The sequence below is a fragment of the Camelus bactrianus genome, chromosome 20 (genome assembly GCF_048773025.1).
Source record: "Camelus bactrianus isolate YW-2024 breed Bactrian camel chromosome 20, ASM4877302v1, whole genome shotgun sequence".
Classification (NCBI taxonomy): Eukaryota; Metazoa; Chordata; class Mammalia; order Artiodactyla; family Camelidae; genus Camelus; species Camelus bactrianus.
Window position 1 is genome coordinate 28,245,005 of NC_133558.1, and position 20,535 is coordinate 28,265,539.

The 20,535-nt window shown below is 46.7% G+C and overlaps 1 protein-coding gene across 1 annotated transcript; it reads right to left on the bottom strand.

Moving 5' to 3' along the window:
- Positions 1-1,361: 1,361 nt before the first annotated feature.
- PRPH2 (peripherin 2) lies at positions 1,362-16,711 on the bottom strand. The gene is made up of 3 exons (XM_010973751.2): positions 16,131-16,711; positions 6,545-6,791; positions 1,362-3,745 (listed from the first exon to the last, which is right to left on the bottom strand). The coding sequence occupies exons 1-3, from the start codon at positions 16,709-16,711 to the stop codon at positions 3,533-3,535; spliced, it is 1,041 nt and encodes a 346-aa protein (XP_010972053.2). The 3' UTR covers positions 1,362-3,532.
- Between the last annotated feature and the right edge of the window lie 3,824 nt (positions 16,712-20,535).

The following is a 20,535-nucleotide window of genomic DNA, read 5'->3' on the forward strand; positions in this document are numbered from 1 at the left end:
AATATATATGTAGCGTTTTGAGTCTGGCGTCTCTCACTAAGAAGACTGATGCATTCGAGGGCTGTCCGTGTTCCTTTTGGTTGCAGAGTTGTATTTCATCGTGCAGATGTTTATGCAGTCACCAGGTAAAGGACATTTTGGCATTTTTGGTAGTTATGAATAAACCCACAACAAACATTCCTGTACAGGTTTTTGTGTGGACCTGTTTTCACTCCCCTCAGGTAAATAGCTAGTTGTCCCTTATATCTTAAATCACTCTACACCATTCTCGTGTAACATTGTCTTTCACATGGCTGCTTATGTGCATCCTCTGATTTGGAGGATACGATACAATGCCATCACGAGTTAAGGACTGATCCTTCCTTCCTTCCTTCCTTCCAGCCAATCTCATCTTCTCTGAGGACCAGGAAAGCATCCCTTCTCCCCCTGGACTTCTGTGTTACTCCCCGACATTTCTAGTCCTTAACACACGGTGCTGCTAGCTGGCCAAACTCATCATGGGCTATTTTTTTATCTAATAGCAGGTCAGAGGCCCTAATTGTTGTGGTTCCCCCCCGCCTCTGGCTAAGCTGCAAACCTGCTGGCCTAGCATTACAGGTGCCCAGACGAAGAGGGGCGGGGGACTGCAGAGCAAGCGCCTAATCTTATTAACCCGAATTTAGGTTGCTCAGGGTTTATTGGCTGGTGGCTCAGTCCTGGGCTTGAAAATGTTGGGAGGCTATGGTTTCCTGAGATGAGGCCACAGACTGTAGGACACCTATCTTTCTAAATGTTCGGAATAAGTAGCTATTACTACACTCTCACTATGGAGTAACCGCTTTAAAAAATAGAAGACCTAAGGCACTGTCTTTACCTCTCACCCCCTCCCCCGGCTAAGTTGGCAGGGCTTGAAAAGCTGGCTGAGTCCCTTGGGAGAAATGAATTACACTGGCCCCAGGAAAGACTGAGGTTAGACACAAGGAAGAACCTGGCCAAAGTCTTGGTGAGCACTGGTAGATGACCAAACGAGATGGGCCAGTTTTCTCTGTCAACACCTGGTTCCCTGAGCAGACTGTTAGGATGCAGCTCACCCTAAGTCTTGTGTGATGAGAAAATAGCTATTGTGAGTTTCTGCCTGAGCATTTTCCAGTGTGACAACCCTGATCAGGACTCTTGGATAAGGACCTGGACTTAGAAGTCCTGCCCTGGGTTCCTGCACTGCTTTTCCCAGGGCACCTTTTTAAATAACCACTCAGAGTGGAGCTAGTGAAAAGTTAGTGACTCCCACCCCAACCACCTCTTAAGTAATAGATGCTTGCTACGCTGCTCTCTGTCTCCTGCTCTCGTGACCTGGGACGGAGGACTGCTTTGCCCTGGCTTGTTGCACATGCACAGCCTTTCTGTTCTGGGATCTGTAAGTAATAGACCTTGTGAATTTTCTCCCTTTGTATGAGTGCATTGAAACTGTGCCTTTAGTCAAAATAACCCTGGGGTTTTCACTTCCCCAAAGCGGGGCCTGGGATGCTGAGGGAGCTGCCTGCCAACTCCATGTGGGTGGCTTGTGCCCCTTCATTCAGCAGGTCATAATCTGTATGTGCTTAATTCAGTACACCAGCTCCAGGCTCCCAACACACTGCTCTGAACCAGTGGGTGATGTTTATTGTAGGGTCCAGGTTTCACCCTGGATCCTCCTAACAGCCCTCAGATTCTGAGTTTGCTTACATCTGCCCTCTAACCTGGCCCCATAGAGACTTACACTTCCCCATTTGGGGAAGTATGTTTTGTGATCACAGAAAAATATGGTTTGGAATTTTTGCTTAAATCACTAAGTTAAAATGCCACATATAAAATACTAAGCTCTGGTCCAGACTCTAGCAAATGTTGAGATTATTTAGGTAACCAAATAGCTCCTGTTCTTACAGAGAAGAGCAAGAGGGAGAGGTAATAGGCACACTTGAAACAGCTGGCCTGATCACTGACTGCACTCTTTCAGTGTCAGGTTTTGTTTTGTTAACAAATACTGGCTAGAACTGGGGGTCCTGTGATACACACATTTAGAACATATGTTTAAGACAGGCATTTAACAAAAGTGATTTTCATACAATATAACTTTTAATGTCTATTGTACAGCTGTCAACATCATCTTTACACCTGTGGGCCTAGAGCAGCATTTTCACAATGGTTCTCAGCGCTCCTGATGGGGAGAGAGCTCCCTGACCCTCGTCGGAGGGGCTGATTCCCTGAGCATTTTCTGTGTGCATCACTCCTTGGTCTCCGTGCTCAGAAGTCTAATTGAATTAAACCGGGGACCAAAATCTGACAGTGTCCAAACATCTTTGATCTGGTCTCAAGCCTGTGAGAATTAGAGCCCCAGAACATACCCTAGGCAGCACCGGAAGTCTTACTTTCTTCACACTGAAGACTCTTAGGACAGCAGTGAAACCATTCTCTCCTTCCTTTAGAAGCTTCCTTTCTCTCTATTTTTTCAGAGGGAAGTGAAAACTTTTCTCACAGTTACTAGCGTGGGAAGATGAGCTGTCTCAAAGAATCTTCTTTAATGTGGAGGCATTCCAGAAATGTCACTTTGCAGGATGGGTATCTGGGGAAAGAAACAGGACGAAGCTCCCAGAGGACTCTGCCCTCCACTGTAGACAGTTAGTGTTGTCCGTGGGGTCTGTCACAGCACCTGTGTGGGTGTCCCTGGGCCCACCCAGAGGTGAGGCCTGGTCTCCAGAAGGTAGACTCTTGTCTGATTGTTGCTTCTCTTCCACAGAAAGGCAGCCATCTAGCCCAGTGTTTCCACAGACAAGCCAAAGAAGGTCACTGGCACTTTAGGGGTGGGACATGCTGGAACAGCCAACTTCCTCAGCACGTGGCTCACTGCTGGCTAGGTGACTGAGGACTTGTGAATGTGACATAAAAGCAGGCCTTTAGCTGTGTTCTTGCTGGGGGAAACAATCTGTTTCTAAGTTCTCTTTCCCCATGATTTGAGAATTCCTCTTTTGAGCCCTCAGTGCTTTGAAGAGACCATTACTCTCAGAAAAGCGTAACTATCCCACACCTTCTGTGACTAAACAAATAAATGGCTGACTGTCAGTCTTGGCGTTTAAAAAGAAAATGACAGCATGACCAGGACATTTTCCAGAATCCTGTGTTTTGTACACCACATGACACTTTGGATATAGAATGAAGCAACTTGGAGCTCATAATGTCCAACTTGTCAAAGGGGAGCAGCCCTCAGGTGTGGCCATTAGCCTCAGGGTAGGACGGAATTCTTGTGCCATGAACAGTCATCCACTGAGAGGCCCCCTGAGTCCACCATGGGGGTGTGTCCTAGGGTGGCGGGCCTGAGTAGGGGCTCATTCACTCACATTTTGAGTCAAATCATTCAACAAAAGTTTTTAGGGACCTCAAATTTTAAATCCCACGATCCAGAAGAGTCTCTGTGAGATGTTGGCCTCTTTGGGAGACTGAGATTGGACGAGGGGGGAGTCCGCATTTCCTGGAGTCCACTACTTCTCAGTGTTCAGAAGGGGAGGGGGTCCCGGGGCCGTCAGCCAGCCTCTGGGGACGGGCCTGCTTCTGCTCCCTCAGCTTCCACCTGGTTACCCTTGCCCAGCTTTTTTACGCTCTCCAGAAAGGCCTTCCAGGTCTCTGGCACACTCTTCTCCAGAAGCCAGCCCTCACTCACGCACTCAGGGTCCTCGGGGTTGGGCACACCTTCCAGTGCCGTGTGCAGGTAGCGCAGCCCAATGGTGATGGTCACCTGGTATGGGGAGAGGAGACTTAGAGGAGGTCTGGGAGAAGTAGCTGGGGTGGGGGCTATTAGGAAACCATGGGGGGCACCAGCCCGCTCATCCCTGGGGCCCTTAGAACAAGGCTCTGTTGGGTCTGGGTTGGCAAAGGGCTGCCCGCCCCAGCCAGGCCTGGGCACTCCAGATACCTGCCTCAGCTGTAGCCACATCTCGGGCCCCAGTCTCCTCCCTTTCCAGCCACCCTGGGCTTCTTTGGATCCCTGCTATTTTCTCTGCCTAGAACACTGCTCCCCTCCACGTTCACCTGTCACTTCAGCTGCAATGCCCAGCGGGTGCCCCCCTCCTTCCCCTCAGGTCTCTCCCATCCCAGGGGCATTAATTCTGGGCTCCTCCCTGTGCCTACCCCCACCCTCACTTCATTCCTAGCATGTTGCTTGGCACATATTGGGTGCTCAATAACTTTGTTAGACAGAATTAAAAAGTCACCTCCTTTTCTGCAAACAATATACTAATGTGATTTCCCTCTCCTATTATTTTTATTACTCTGAGAGTAAGTGGGTGATTTGTTTGGATCTGTTTACTGTCAGTCACTGGGGCAGACTCTGGTGCCAAAATGTCTGAGTTCAAACCCCAGCCCTGGCACTTAGCCAGTCATGTGTCCAGGAAACCTCAGTTTACTCCTCTGGTTTGCAAATGTTCAGATGAAGTACTGCCTGCTTCATGCATATGCTGTGATGCTTCACTACGTGTACCTGGTACACAGCAAGGATGCACAGGAGTGTCAGCTGTAGTTGGTTATTAGTCAGTGTGGTAAGTATTGTCACTTTTCTCATCATGTATTGTGTTAGCCACTTGCTTCTACACAAATTCCTGGTTTGCTGTCTTACACTCCTCCTTTGATGATACAACAAATTCTGTGAGAGGACTAGGCCTGCTGATGGAGAATGTCTGCCATCTGAGGGCAGGGATAGCCCCTAATGCATCTTGTTCACCCACTATCCCAGCCCCTAGATCAGCACCCAGTGGTGGCAGGGCCTCAGTAAACATCCTGTTGAATAAATGCTCTGGGAGCATTTTATAATTACTATAATAGATGATAATAGTAATAAAATATTTTTAAAGTGGAAAACTCACCTCCTCCAGGCAGTCCTCTTGGTGTGCATGTGCCCACTCTGATTTGTTCCTGCTTTTCTCAAGGAGGCCCCTGCTGCACTATGAATTTTGCATTTGATATTGGCACTCCCTTTGGTTCATGAGTAAGATGTCATCTCCTAACTGAATTATGAACCCCAGGAGGGCATGACTCAGGGCAGAATCCTATCATCACCTCAGCCACCTTTGTACTCTTACAGAGGTTGCCCACTAAAGGCCTCGGGTGAAAGTCAGCAGCATTCAAACTCCCTGTTTCTAGTGAACAAACAGTTCCTCATCTTAAGCAATCATTAGATTCCTGGCAAGGTGGGTAAATTGAGAGGCAGCCAATTGAGCCCCATTTTCTCAATGATTCTGCTATTCTTTCACTCTTCTTTTCATGGGTTTTCAAGGGACATGACTTTCTTACCTTCTCATTCTACCCACTCATTCCCAAGACTCTACCTCAAGGAGTCCATGACCAATAAATCGTCATGAATATGCTTGCTTGCATTTGCCTCAGTATTAAAAGGAGTCCTCCCTCCACCACCACCACCCACACACACACAGGCAGTACAGCTCCTCTGGTGTGATGTGGTGAGTTAGAAGTGGTGTGTTTCAGCTGAGAGCACATGGCTTTCCGTAGTACTAAGGATTGACTTACTTAAAGGAACTTTTCAGTGACTCCTCTCTGGTGGGTGAAGTTTTCTCACCTAATGTTTCTGTACATTTGGATTTTGGAGTTTGGGTTTTCTGCTGTCAGCTCAAAGCAGGGGCCCATGAGTCACCCTCTGTGCCACCATGGTTTACCACTCACTAACTCAGGTTCTTGTTCAGCACCCAGGACAGCACCCGGCACTGTGAGAAGTATCTCTTCAACAAATGAATGAATGAGGCCTTGCTGCATTTCAAGCCCTGTAGCTACAGACAGGAGTTAATCTTTACAGATGAGAAAATATGAGCCTATAAATAATTAGAATAACAGGTAAATTGCTACCAGAATCTCAGGAGACTCTCAAATCACTTACTGAACACCTCAGTGTGCCTGTTATCTCCTGTTGCCTCCCAACAGTCCCAAAGCTAAATGCTGTCAGCCCTGTATAACAGAGAGGTTAAATAACTTTCCAAGACCTCAGACTAAAGAAGGAGAGACACAGGATGAACCTCTAAAACATGCAAAGTGAAAGAAACCAGATATAAAAGGTCACATACTATATGATTCCATTTATATGAAATGTCCAGAATAGATAAATCCACAAGGACAGAACACAGATTGGTGATTGCCAGGGACTTAGGGGGAGGTGTGGAGGGGGACTGACTGCATTAATGGGTATGAGGTTTTCATGAGGGGGTGATGGAAGTGTTTTGGAACAAGATAGAGGTAGTGGTCCCACAACATTGTGAATGTGCTAAATGCCACCAAATTGTTCACTTTAAAATAGTCAATTGTATCTGCTATGAATTTCAACTCAATAAATTCTCTTTTTTAAGTGATAAGACAGAAACAAACCAAAAAAAAGTGAAAGTGCTGGTGTTCAAGCCTGGGCCTGCCTGACCCATGGTGGACAGAGGGCTGGTTCCGAGGAGGGAGACATGTTCCAGGCCCAGCTTCACCCCATCAAACCCCAAAGGGGCAGGTCCCTCCCTCTCGCCCTGCCCTGCGCTGGCCCGGGACCTACCTCGAAGAGCCAGACAAGGAGCACCACGGCACCCATGGAGTTCATGAGGTTGCTGTAGTAGCTAAGCAGGGCGGCCCGGCAGCCACGCACCCACAGGTTGAGCTCCTCTGTCTGGTGGTCGTAGCTGTAGTGCGCTGAGTTGTTGGTGAGCTGGTACTGGATGCAGGGCCGCGGCGAGTTGGGGTTGCAGCAGCTGAAGGGGACTCCATCCAGCAGGTACCGCCCATCCACATTGCTCTTGACACGACTGGAGGAGAAACAGATGGCTTGAGACCAGCTTCTGGGGTGCCAGCTCCGCCCACCCCTCACTCTGAAAAGCTAGAATATTCACTCCTTCATTCATTCATTCATTTGCTCCCTCAAGAATTATTTGCTGTGCACCGAGGATGCACCAGCCACTGCGCGAGGTGCTGAAGATGGAGCAGTGACCCTGGAGAGCCGATGCCCCAGCCCTCCTGGAGCTTATGTTTAGATGGTTGAGATACATGGTAAACCAAGAAGCAAGTAAATGGGAAACACACATATTCTGGCCCTTGCTTAGCAATGGAGATTCAACAAAATAAGTTTATAATGACATTTCAAGAATTCTGTGGACCTGCTGATCCTGAAATTGCCCAGCATTTACCCCCTGGAACCCTCTGAGCAACCTTTGGTAAAACTTAGATTCAGAATGCTGTTTACTGTACTGCTCTGCCAGAGGATGACCTTTAGAGATTCAGTGTTTCCTCATGATCTTGGATAACTAGCAGTAGGAAAAGTAAAGAAGTCACAGGTTGGGGCATTTAGACAAGAATGAATCATGCACATGAGGAACGTGCTCATTCTTTTATTGTCCATTGTTTAACCTGACTGAATACAAAATCAACAAGAGCACTGTACTCCTGGCAACTTTTATGTGTGTCACGTGGATTTTGCACTGTAGACATTTAACACCAGTCTGTGGGGTACTGCATTGCTTTTTATAAAGCCCAAAATAAAGATTTACTTTAAAAAAAATCATCCAACCACTCTTTGTGCTGTCAATCCCTGGCATGCAATGATTTCTTGGAGCTGTACCAGGCTGGTAGGAAGAGCAGCAGGACAGGTGGTGACTGTAGAATAAGGCTCTGCCTAGCATTCGTGACCAGCAGATTTAACCCCCAGCCTCCTCTCCAACCTCATTTCCCCCTTACATGTCATTGGGGACCAAGGACCCCTCTGGCTGGATCAGTTCTGCTCAACAGATGTTTCCAGAAGGCCTGGGCCTGGGCCTATGCAGGAGTCTGCCACGGCTGGCTTACCATCCACATTGAGCTCTGCCCCCAGCTGGATAGGAGCTCCTTACTCACCTGAAGGATGCAGCTTGCACAATTTTGCATTTCTCTATTTATGCATATATTGGTTAGAGCACACCATACATTCCTGCAGGTTCAGAATTCAAAAAGGACAGCCATCTTTACAGTGAAAGGCCGCCCCTTCCCCATCAGGCAGGCTGGGTATGTCCTCCGTGATCTGAGCGTGCTTACCCAGGTGACTTTATGTCAAAATTCATGGAACTACACACTGAAGATTTGCACCCTTGGCCGTGTGCATGTTATCTGGAGTGAAAAAGGTGTTTTTTTTTTTTTTGAGTTGCACATGAACGATGCATTACATAATAGCAGCAGACTTCTACAGCACAAGAATAAGGAGCATGTAACTGTTTAGAAATTATTTTCAGCAGTGTTCATTGGAATTATAATTGTGCTCTTAAAAAAAAAAGATGTCTGTGTATAGCTTCTAAATAAAATCTCAGTACAAAGAAAGTCTACCACTCATTATTGTCCCTTAGCCTCTGGGTGCCCTCACTGTGGCCAGCTCTGTCTGTCCTTCTAGGGAGGCCTGGGTGGACAAGCATGGACAAGCAAACTCAGATTCTGCAAAGTTCTTATTCTTCCTAGGTTTCCCTTTTTTGTGTGTATACATATACTTTTAATGGAGGTACTGGGGATTGAACCCAGGACCTCATTCATGCTAAGCAGGTGCTCTACGACTGAGCTATTACCCTGTCCCCTTCTCTCTTTTTTTTTTTAACCCAAATGGTAACCTTATATACATTGTGTCTTGAACCGTTCTTTTTTCCCTTAGCAGTATCTTAGAGGTCTTTCATATCTATGATGGGGAATGTTCTCCAGGTTTAAATGGTAACCGCAGATGGCGCATGGGGTATTATCCAGTTGCCTACTGATGGATGTTTATTCTTTTTCATTATAGGTTATTACAAGCTATGGAACATAGTTGGGGGTTTCCCAGTCTCCTGTTAAAACAAACATGGATATGGGTCATTTTGCACATTGGGAATATACCTAGAGGGCAAATTCCTAGAAGAGGCATCCCTGTATCAGAGGATCCATCTGTGATTGCACCTGAGCCCTGCCCTACCTCTCCCCTGGGGGTTGTACAGTCACACTCCCACCAGCCGCACAGCCACACCCATACAGATTTTTGTTCTTTGCCAGCCTGATAGATGAAAAATAGTATCTCAGGGTGGTTCTAATTTCCATTTTTCTCATTATAAGTGAAGTTGAGTATCTTTTGATATGTTTAAGATCCACTTGTGGTTCCTTTTCAGTGAACTCTCTGCTGCTCTGTATGATTAGGACCTGAGGAAGGCTCTGCACAATGTGGCCTACTTGGTTCCAGAATAATCCTCACCTGCATTATGACAACTGAATTTCCACACACCCTGCAGTCCCTGACCTGCTTCATGGACAGGACCCACTGCCCAGAGAATGGATGGCTCTGGGTGCATAGGTGGCCCAGGACCGTGATGGCAGCTGGACCACCTGTTAACTCCCGGTTCATCCCTCGGGACAAGTACCTTAACCTCATCGGGCCTCAGCTCCCTCATCTGGAAAATGGAGTTGAGGTGAGGATTGTATGAAGAGAACCAGGTGAAAAGGCTTAGAAGAGAGCCTGGTACATAGTAAGTGGGCAAAAGATGTGGACTCCTGGGCCTGGGCTGGGCAGGGTGCTGAGCAAGAGCCCTCACTTCACGTCAGCTGCGTGTGCCCTCAGGGAGCAGCATGTGGGACAGACCACCTGACACTGCTGGGGGCCATCACTTGTGCATGAATGGCACCGGCCTCGCCAACTGTGGAAAAGAAGCAGTGAGTGCCTTCTGTGAGGGCAGCGGCCGTGTCTGCGAGGGCAGGGCTGTGAGACATCTGTCCAGAAATGGAAGTGGCAGCTGCTGACGTTCAGCTACACCGTGAACTCTGTGGGAGCAGCTCTCCTGCCCAGCCCCCAGTGCGGCACCTGTGTGGTGGTCCTGGGTGGAGGACTGAAGCAGAGGGCCTTCAGCTTGGGGCTCCTGGCCCCTCTCCTGAGGGGCCAGCAGCCCCTGTAGGACTGAGCAGATGCCCCCAAGACCAACCCCAACAGGCCTAACACTATTCGGCCCTCTTCCTCACCTACAGGCTGTCCCTTGAGCCTGTTTCCGCCTGCACAATGTCCCACCTGGGCCATTCCCAATGTCCCCATGGGGAGGAGTGGGTAGAGCAGAAAGAGTCAGCCTTTGAGTCCCAAATCTGCATTTGTGAAGCGTGGAGCTTCACTCTCTGGACCTGTGTGAGGTGGGATAATCAGACCCCCTCAGCGGCTGTGGGGAGGTTTAAAAGAGGCAGTTGGAGGAATGCATTTGACACAGGTCTGAGAAGAATGCTGCTTCTCCACACTCAGAGCCACCTAGGGGGCACCCTACAACCCACCATACTGTTCTGCTGGGGAGAAGTCGGGCCTAGGGTGGGGCAGGGCCTCACCCAAAGCCACACAGGAAGTGGAAGACCAGCCCATAGCAGTTGCCCCCTCTTCCCCTCAGAGTTTCCTCAGAGTCTCTCGGTTCTTCCTGCCTGTTGGCTTTTCTAGTTAAACTTTCTAGGAAAGTATGAGTTCTCTCCACTCTTCACTGTCCCAGGAGCCCTTCCCTGTCCAACATCATCTCTCCTATGCACTCTCCAGGTGTCCCTAAGCTGGGGTAAATCCTACAGGTCTGCCTTATACTCCCTGAGGGAGGGCTGTGTCTCCCCTCAGACTGGGGCTTGCTGAGGACAGGGCCCTGGTCAGCATGGGGACATAGGCCTGGCTCAGTGGATGCTGTGGTTTCCCCAGCTCCCTCACCAAGCCTAGGACCTCTTGGGGTCCCACATATCTGGAACTACCCCTCCCTCCCCCGCGGAAGCACTGTCTTGTTTACTTAGTGCTTGCCCTGGTTCCAACCACAGATTAAGGCTCCACTCACCCTCTTAAGACAAAGCCAGGCAGAGAGCTCCTTAGGGTGGTGAGCTGGCTATTTATATCAGAGTATTTCCCAGGCTACAAATCTCTGCTCAGGGCTCACCAAGTCTTGTAAGGGTCTTGATTAAGATAAGGCTTTGTTCTAGTTCAGTCTCCCATAGCCAAGTTACATATGACTTGGGAAAATCATCATGTTAGAGTTTTCCTGGAAAAACCAACATAATTTAGTAGGTGAATCAGTAAGTCAATAAGGAAAGCTGTATGGCAATGAGCAGGGGAGGGGAGAGGAGGGAGCCAGGATTGTAACTGAGAATAAGTCCGCCCCAACCAGAATGCCAGCTGAGTGTCTCCGACTATTTCTAAGAGGGATCTCATCTAGTAACAACCTCAAAACACAGATCATGGCCTTCCCCACGCCAAGCATAATACCAGTCTGTGTGCTCCTCTGACTGAACAAGCCCTTCTGTCTCTTCCAAATAAATGTACCTCATTAAAGGGTGCACCTCTCTCTGGGGTAATGGAGAAACCTGGCAATTCACTTGACCTCTTTGAGTCTGTTTTCTCACCTGAGAAATGACAATATAATGGCCTGACAATAATATGACAGAGGCGTGGTGGGGATTAATTGGGATAATACACATAGAGCACCTGGTATACAGCAAGTGAATATACAATATTCAGTATTTTGTTGAAATACTGATATTAGTATTTATTTGATTTCTTTTTTGAGTAGTCACTGGAGATAAAGAACTGCAAGTGGTGAGGGAGGACAGAAGAAGGTGGGGCCCCAGCCCTGTCCTAAGAGAGCCACAGTCTTGGGGGAGAGAGGGGAGACACAGCCCCGCCCTCAGGGAGCCCCAGTCTGAGGGGAGGCACAGCCCTGCCTTCAGGGAGCCCCGGTCTGAGGGGAGACAGCCCTGCCTCAGGGATCCCCTAGCCAAGGTGCAGACTTCTGTTAATTGTTCAGGAAGAGGGAGCAGGTGCCATCGCCTGTGGGTTCCACGGGAAGGACAGTCAAGTGAGAGAGCTTCGTGCCAGCTTCTCCCTCAGACTGAGGGCCCCAGGCCAGTCCTTCCTGGCCGACAGTTCCTTCATACTGACAGTGCCAAGGCCTCTGAGCTTCCTTGTGTTCTGCCTCTCACCCCAAGACACTGAAGCTCAGCTCATCCTGAAAACAGGGAGAAACTTTAAAGGAATTGTAAACTGGCTGAAAACCTCATGTCCCTCCTGGTGTTGAGGCAGTAAGGTGCTCATAGCAGCACCTTAGGGGGTGTTCTTGCCAAAACTGAACCTGAATCTAGCCGCACCTCAGCCCTGACTGCTGGTTTACAGGGAAATGCTGGAGACAGAACAACATGTTAGATGACACCACTTGGCTGCAACGGTCCAACCCCAGAATGTGGGAAATTCTGCAGGACAAATGGCCAACTTCCTCCAAGACACACATGGCATGAAAAAGGTAACTGTTTAAAGTAAAAGAGACTTAAGAGACCAGTGTGGTTCAAATCCTGATTTGAACAAACCAACTGTAAAAGACATCTTGAGATAATCAGAGAATAGTGAACACAGACTGGGTATTAGATGATAGTAATATTAGTTTTATTGAGCATCATTAATATTGTGTGGGACAGGCTGAGGTGGGATCTGGCTACCAGGCTACTTGCCTGAGACAGGGGGCCAAAGGCTTGTAAAGTCTTGTAAAAGTCTTGAATTGTCCCCACCTGAGCTCATTGTTCAGCTCAGACACCTTCAGGAACCAGCTGTTGACCTTAAAGATTTCCCTGGGAAATCTCTAAAACCCAGTCATTCCTCCTTGCTTGCTGAGCCCACAAGCACCCGTGCTTTTTCCTAGGGGACCCGCAAGGGATACCTGGGGAGGCCCAAGGAAGCCCTGTGTGCAACAACCCAGCTCCTCCTCTCAGGTGAGGACTGGTAAGGACCTGAACTTTCACACATCTAGTCCAGCAGGGTACACATCAAACAAATGGAAAGAGAAACTCCAGGGACAGAACCTGCAGAAATGATCAGAAGTCATGGGCACTGGACACTGCCCAAGCCCAATATCAGCATCAGTGGAGGATCCTGGTGCATTTTCTCCAGATTTCCCACCTCCTGACCAGCTCGCTGCTCCTGGGACCGCCTCCCCAGAGTCCTCAGGGTCAGGGAGGGGAGTACGACTCCCCCTAGTCCTTTGCTGGCTCCCCAGAATTGTGGGGAAAGGGAAAAGTCGGAGCAGAATTCCTTTTTAAGAGATCTTGTAGGAAGATAATCCTGCCCTCCTGGTAAGCCCCACTCCTGCTTCTCTTCACTGGTGTTGCCTCAGACTCCAGGCCCTGAGGCTGCAGCTGAGAGAAGCCAGGAGGTAAATGCTTACCACTTTCAGTGCTGGGATCTCAAAAAAACAAAAAACACCACAATTTATGTTTTTAGGGGAGGATATGGGGGACCTGGCTTTACCAAGTTAATTTCTTAATCCTCCTAAATGAAGCAGTTGAAATGTGAACAGAGAACAATTTTATTGTCCCTGGATGGGGGAGGCGGGGGAGGGCGGAATCAGTCCACATTCTCCCATTCCTGTTTGTTCATTCCTTCTACCCGCAGATAAGGCTGTGCTAGCTCTGGCCCCAGGCAAATCCAGCTCCACAAAGCTTTCTGGACCCTGCCCCAGGAGCCTCATTTTGCTTATGGGTGTCGGGAATTGATCATTAAGTAGTTTGTGGGAAATGTGATCCTCTCTTTGTGAAGGTGACCCTATCAGGCAGTACCCTTGGCAGCACAGGAGTATGACGTCACAGGGTGGGTGGTTGGAAAAGAGAAGAACATTTTTGTTCTAAAGTTGCGTCTTCTCCACTAAAATTAATAAATAAATCTAATTACCTCTCCCCTCAAAAAGAAAGAAAGAAAGAAAGATAGCTGCATCTTGAAACAAGCTTTGTCTTCCTGGAATTTGAACCTAAGGTAAGTAAGAGAGAGACCAAGATAGGGAATCAAAGCCTTCAAGGCCCTTCCAGTTCCATCTATAATGGAAGTAATGAGAACAACCTGAATGCCTGCCTAAGGGTATCCGCCCGTTCCATGGAATATTATGCAACCATTAAACATGATCATTTTAGACAAATAGTCTATGAGCTCACTTATACTGTAATCTAAAAAAGCCAAATGCTTAGAAACAGAGACTAGAATGGTGGTTGCCAGGGACTGATGCTGGTTAGGGGGATGGTGGTCAAAGGGGATTCCGGTAACAAGTAAGTTCTGGAGATGTAACATACAGCATGATGACTCTAGAATTATCAATACTTGAAAACTGCTAAAAGAGTAGGTCTTAAAAGTTCTAAGCACACACACAAAGTTAATTATGTGATGTGATGCAGGTGTTAGCGAGTGCTATGGTGGTAGTCATTTTGCAATTTATAAGTGTATCAAATCAACAGGTTGTACATGCTAAACTTATACAATCTTGTCAATTACTGAATATCTCAGTAAAGTTGGGGGGAAATGAGTGTTTTGAACATTACACAAATGTTATACTATCAAAATGGGGCACTCAGTTGTATTTATACTATGGTTACACTATGTCATGTAAATATTAATAAGACTAGACTGAAACATGGAAAAAGTAAGGCCATTGATCAGTTGTGGGTGAGAATTTGACTTGAATTTCTTTTTCTGTTTTGTTTCTCTTAATGTTGTCACTATATTTTTTTCCATAGCCGAGTAACTTTTTTCCAAGTTGAGGGAGTCAGGAGAGTTTCACACCAATAAATTGGTATGGGGCATTGTAATTTTGATCAAGTTTAACGTTTGCCTGAAAATCTAGATACACCGACCACTGGGAGTAGAGCAGCCTGGAACGTTTCTCTGCCCTGGGACAAAAGGGGATTTGGGGATTACAGAGAGCTCTCCTAAGTCTCACCAAGGACTGACTCTGCAGAAGACAATCAAGGAAAAAGATAGAGGAAAAGATGAGAAGCCCCTTCCCCTTTATCTACCATCATCTCCCGCTCTCTCACTCTCCACATCCCCAGGGATTCTGCATGTCCCCCTGGCTTCACAGCTTCCCAAGGCAACTTATACAAATCAACTGCTTTGCACTGTCTCTGTGGACCTGTCCCCTAGGAAGGGCAGGCTTACAAGCCTCCTTGACAAGGGATTTGTAGCAGTAATCCCCACTCACAGAGAAAAAACTCCTGAGCAGTGACCTTCAGTCTGACTTCCCTTCCATCCAAGGAGCAGCTAAGCTATCCATCTGGGGTTCACCAGTGTTGTCTGGGCTGCAACCATCTCCCACTGCCTGCCAGTGTGCCCGACGCCCAGCATGCACGTCCCCTGGGATCACCAGCCTCACTCAAATAAACCACCTGGATGAACAACTGAACCCCTAGCCTCAGCCAGGGAATGGGAACAGTCGCTGGCTCAGGGCAGGCTGCCCTTTCCCTGGAAAATGACTCAAGACCCGCAATAGTGGGTCTTTTGGAAGAGTGGCATGCCGGAGTCAGCCCATGAGGGGATAGCACAAAGGGTGAGGTTCTCTTTCTCAGCATCACCTTCCTACACCCCCCCCTCAGGATTTTATTTTTGTACATGCCAAGAAGACTTTAGGAACAGTTTATCGAGTTGCACTGTCATGATTTAAGTGGTAAATATCAGCAGGCATTTACTGACCACCTGTCCTGTGCCTGGCTCTAGACAGAGCAAGGAGATGACCTCCAAGGCTGTGTATCCTGGTACCTTCATTTAAAGCTGGGCAAGCAAAGGCCCAGGGTGTTAAGTGCCTCGTCCAAGGTCACCATCTAAGTAACAACATAGTCAAAACTACTGTCTAGATCCCCGACCGCCCCATCCTCTGCTCTTTACACCGTATCCAAGGACAGACACCTTGGGAATGTATGCTCAGGGTTGAAAGGTTGAAAAACAAGAGAACAAACCAAGAAATCTACACTTGTAGGGCTGAATCCATTCACTCTGAGTGAATGAGACAAGAAGCCAGATAACGTCTCAGTATATGTGACCCACGAATTCCCTCCATCCCTCCTGCATGAAGCAGACACACAATCCTGGCTGGATCCCCTCCCGGGGCCCCCATTCAAGCAGCTTCCTCCAACCTTAGCCAAACATTAGGTTGAACCATATGGGACTGCTGTTTTTATAGGTCAAAAATGATAGAATATCGACAATTCCATATGGTCCAACAAAATACACCTTCACATACACAGTAATAAGTTGTGCCCCCAGAGCACCCAATGGGGAGAAAAAGGCACTGGACAGGAGGAGTTAGAGGCTTGGGTCTCCGTGTCCCCATATCACTCTGACCCCAGAACTAGAGGCCACTCACTCTTTGACTTCTTTGGAGGAAAAATCCAGGTAGCGGTTGCTGATCCACTGAATCTCAAACCAATCCCGAAAGCCATTGTTGCCGCAGCACTTGAACTCGATCTGCAGCATGTCAATGGTCTTCTTCATGAAGCACCTGCCCGGGGTGTCTGTGTCCCGGTAGAACTTCATGCCATTCTTGAGCCCATGGGCCAGGGTGCTCTCCAGAGAGCCCCGCAATAGGAAGCAGCAGAGGGCCACCAGGAAGAGTGCAATGTTGAAGAGGACACAGACAGCCAGGTATGACTTCAGCCAGGGCTTCCACTTGGCATACTTGGCAGGGTCCAGGGCATCATAGCAGATCTTCCCAGCCAGAGAGTTGAAGACACAGGACAGCACCCCCATCCCTATCAGGGAATTGGGCACAAAATGGCTCTCAGAATTGTCCATCACATCGCTCCTCTTCCGCAGTTCAACCTTCAGGAACAGCCCTAAGCCAAAGATGATGATACCAGCCAACACGGAGAGCCAGTTCATGAGCCAGAGCCCTTGGGCCAACTTGACCCGCTTCTTCTGGTCAAATTTGATTTTCAGCAGCGCCATGCTTTCTCAGTGCAGTCCGGGCAGCCTCCCACAGCACAGCTCCCACTCCTGACCTCAGTGAGCCCAGAGGCTGAAGACTCAGGGCCTTGGGAAGGGTGCAGATGGCCCAAGCTGCAGGGAGCTGCTCTGGGGGCTGCCCATGTTGTGCCCCTTGCCTGGGACCCCCGTTAACTCAGTAGTGGAAGCCTCAGAATCACAGCTCATGAAGGGGCCAGTTCTCAGTGTCGTTTCTGCAGCTCCCTTCCCAGCCAAGGAGGGACACCCTGAAGGCTGCAGATTAAAAGTGGGATCCACAAGACATCTTGCTAATCTCTTTAGCCAGGTTCATCCCATTAGATAAAGCCGTGCCAGTTTCAGAACATGGCCAAGAGGAGCCTCCACAGACACACTGAGGCACAGAGCTCTGGGTTCAGCATGGAGAATCAGGAGCAAAAAGGCCAGAGGAATGGGCGATTGTATCTGGAGGTTTGGCTCAGATCATGTGTCTCCCTAGAAGCATGTTTCCAACCCAGACTCTTTTGAAATTTAAAACTTTCTATGGGGAAAAAAGACATCATTGTCCAAGTAAAAAAACAAATGACAGATGATGAGAAAACATTTGCAACATGTGACAAAAGAATGAATGAGCAAAAAAAAAAATTTAATTCCCACAATTTCACAATCAAAAGGTCAACAACCAACAGGAAAAAGAGACCAAAGACAGGAACAGGTGATTTATAATAAGCGAACTTGGAAAGTCCAAGGGTCTTCAAAATATGTCAGTCTGAGTAGAACACGGGGAAATGTGATTAAAACAGTAATAAAAGATCAAACTTGACCTATCAGATTGAACATCTATCAAAATTCTTTCACCGAACTGTGTAAACAAAGATAGTAGAAATGGAGATGTACATTTCTGATGAGTCTATACATTTATTATTTTTTTAATTAATAGACTTATTTCTTAAAGCAGTTCTAGGTTTACAAAAAAAAATTGGACAGAAAGTATAGAGTTCCTATATGTTCCTTCCCCCCACCACCAGTTTTCCATATCATTATTAACATCTTCCATTTGTGCGATACGTTTGTGACAATTGATGGATCAATTTTGATACATTATTAACTAAAACCCATAGTCCACGTGAGGGTTAACTCTGTGTATTGCACAGTTCTGTGGGTTTTGCCAAATGCTTGATGGCATGTTTTCACCATTATCATAGCATACAGTAGCACACAGAATATTTTCACTGTTCTAATAATCCCTGTGTTCCACCTATTCATTCCTCCTCCCCTCCCTGCCCAATCCCAGGCACCACTGTCTCTACAGTTTGGCCTTTTCCATGTCACAGTTGGAATCACACAGCATGTAGCCTTTTCACTCTGGTTTCTTCCCTTAGCAATATGCACTTAATGTTCCTCCATGTCTTTTTGTGCCTGGATAGCTATCTATTTATCGCTGAAGAATATTCCATTAATATGACTGTATCACCATTTGTTTATCAATTCACATACTAAAGGGCATCTTGATTGCTTCTAACCTTTGGCAATTATAAATAAAGCTGCTACCAAATTCTATGCAGGTTTTTGTGTGGACAGAAGTTTTCAACTCATTTGGGTAAATACCTAGGAGTGCAATTGCTGGATCTCTGGAGAGACTATGTTTAGCTTTGTGGGGGAAAAAAAAAACTGCCAAATTATCTTCCAAAGTGGCTGTACTGCTTTGCATTCCCACCAGCAATGAATGAGAGTTCCCGTTGCTCCACACCCTAGCCAGCATTTGGTGGTGTTAGTGTTCTGGATTTTAGCCATTTTAATAGGTGTGTAGTGGCATCTCACTTGTTTGAATTTGCATTTCCCTAATGGCATACAATGCGGAGCACCTGTTCATACGCTTAGGTGCCATCTGTATATCTTTTTTGGTAAAGTGTCTGTCCAGCACTTTTGCCCACTTTTTCATTGAATTGCTTGTTTTCTTTAGACTATAAGTTTTTTACAGCCTTTTGGGGGAGTAATGTATCTCTACTAGAATTTAAAATGCACATTCCAAGTGATCCAGCAAATACAGCTCTCAGAACAGCCTGTGCATAAGTGCAAAGAGTTTTAAGAACAAACCAAACAAATTTGTCCTCAAATTCAGGTTCAGCAAATACCAAAGATGTCTTCCTGATTTGAATAAGAGACCTCCTCTTTAAGATCTCCAAATCACTAAGTAAAATCAAATGAGTATTTCTCCACACAAGGAAGAGGTATGAGAACAAACCGATGTGACTTTTTTCCCCTGCAGATGAGAAAATCAGAGGGAATGAGAAGAAGAAAGATTTGATGTAGAAAACAGAAACAAACATTTAAAAATAGTTCTACAGGGATAAACCAATTAGTAAAAGGCCTTCTTTCTCCTCAGATGACCCAGAGGTGTCTACCATGAGGAGGGGCATGGTTGAGCCCGAGGCAAGTCTGTGGACGCCCCATGGTGGCCAGAAGTAGAATGACTTCAATGGATGGAAAATGGAGATTTCGCCTCTCAAGCTAGACCTCTGAGGATGTTCAATTATCTAGAAAGGTAAAAGAGAAAGAACAGACACATCAGAAGTGTCCCTGGCCAAACCTTCCAAGTAGGAAGCAAGGCAGGATATGATGAGGAACGAGCTGCGGAAACCAGACTGCAGAGGAAGGACTAATGCATCTCTGGTAGAGGAAGGGAGGAAGGGGGAGAGCTGCCTACCTCCCCCACTGGACCAATGGATGTGAGTCTAGATGCTATAAATCTATTATAAAAATAATAGAATTGGTTACTTGAATGAAGAGTGATTAGTTTTTCTTCTTTAGAATTTCCTTTAATGTTATTATAACAATGGAATGACAATAAAGAAATTTATACAATGTTTTAAAAATAAAGGAGCCCAAGAGATCATCTCTCTGGACCTCCCACCCACGGAAGAATGAGCACAGGCTCTATGAAGAATTAACTGGTTTTTGTGTTCTTAATCCTTTTCCTTTGTCATCATCATAACTTCTCTTTACCCTATACTCTTTTTCTTTCTTTCTTCCTTTTTGTTAAATACATCATACCTAAAGAGCATAAAGAATACTGCTCATTAAATAAATAAAGGAAGGAACTGCAAAGCAACAAAAACCGTTTATCATGGACCTTTGCCCTCCCTCTTTCCAGGAGTAATCCTGGTTACTCCTCAGAATGAGGACAAAACAGGGTCGTTAATGAAAACTCCATAATGAACCCAAAGTCCACTTTGACAAAAAACTTTGATAAGAACAAACAAAGCAAGGCCATAGGATTGTTTATGAAAGAATATTTCAGGAAAAGTTGAACAGCAAGAAAATATCCCTCTGAGTGTCCCTCTGTGACAACCAGCCACAGTTCAGCCTGCACCTGGCTTACAGGTATAATGTCCCCAAGCTTTACAGCCAAAATGTAAATATCTCCAGGACAGCAGAGGAGTGCGTGCTCCTCCTGCAGGTGCCAGACTGAGTGCAAGAGTGAGATTATACTACTAGATTTCACTTGACATGTATTTGTTAGCTGAATTTAGGCGAAAGCAGGAAGAAGAGAGAAGTGAAAATAGTAACCATACAGGTTCATTTTTATGTGTGTCAAAGGTGAGTATAAGCATCTGGAAAATAGCCATCTTAAGGAGACAATTGTACACAGTCTTTGACTAATGAAAATATAAGTTAAAAAAAAGAGTAACGCTCAAATGAATATCTATATTCCCTCCCGCAGCATAAAAACTAGAATATCACCAGCACCGTGAAGCAACCTGGGGTGTGCCTCCTTCTATGCTCCCAGAGGTAACGTGAATTTGGTAATTATTCTTTTTTTGATTTTC

What these genes read in the sequence shown, in the direction of transcription:
- PRPH2 (XM_010973751.2), bottom strand. Translation starts at nt 16,711, where the DNA reads ATGGCGCTGCTGAAAATCAAATTTGACCAGAAGAAGCGGGTCAAGTTG. An exon ending in TCCTCCAAAGAAGTCAAAGA is followed by an intron (nt 6,792 to 16,130) that starts GTGAGTGGCCTC and finishes TTTCTCCTCCAG; the next exon opens with TCGTGTCAAGAGCAATGTGG. An exon ending in TCCTTGTCTGGCTCTTCGAG is followed by an intron (nt 3,746 to 6,544) that starts GTAGGTCCCGGG and finishes TCCCCATACCAG; the next exon opens with GTGACCATCACCATTGGGCT.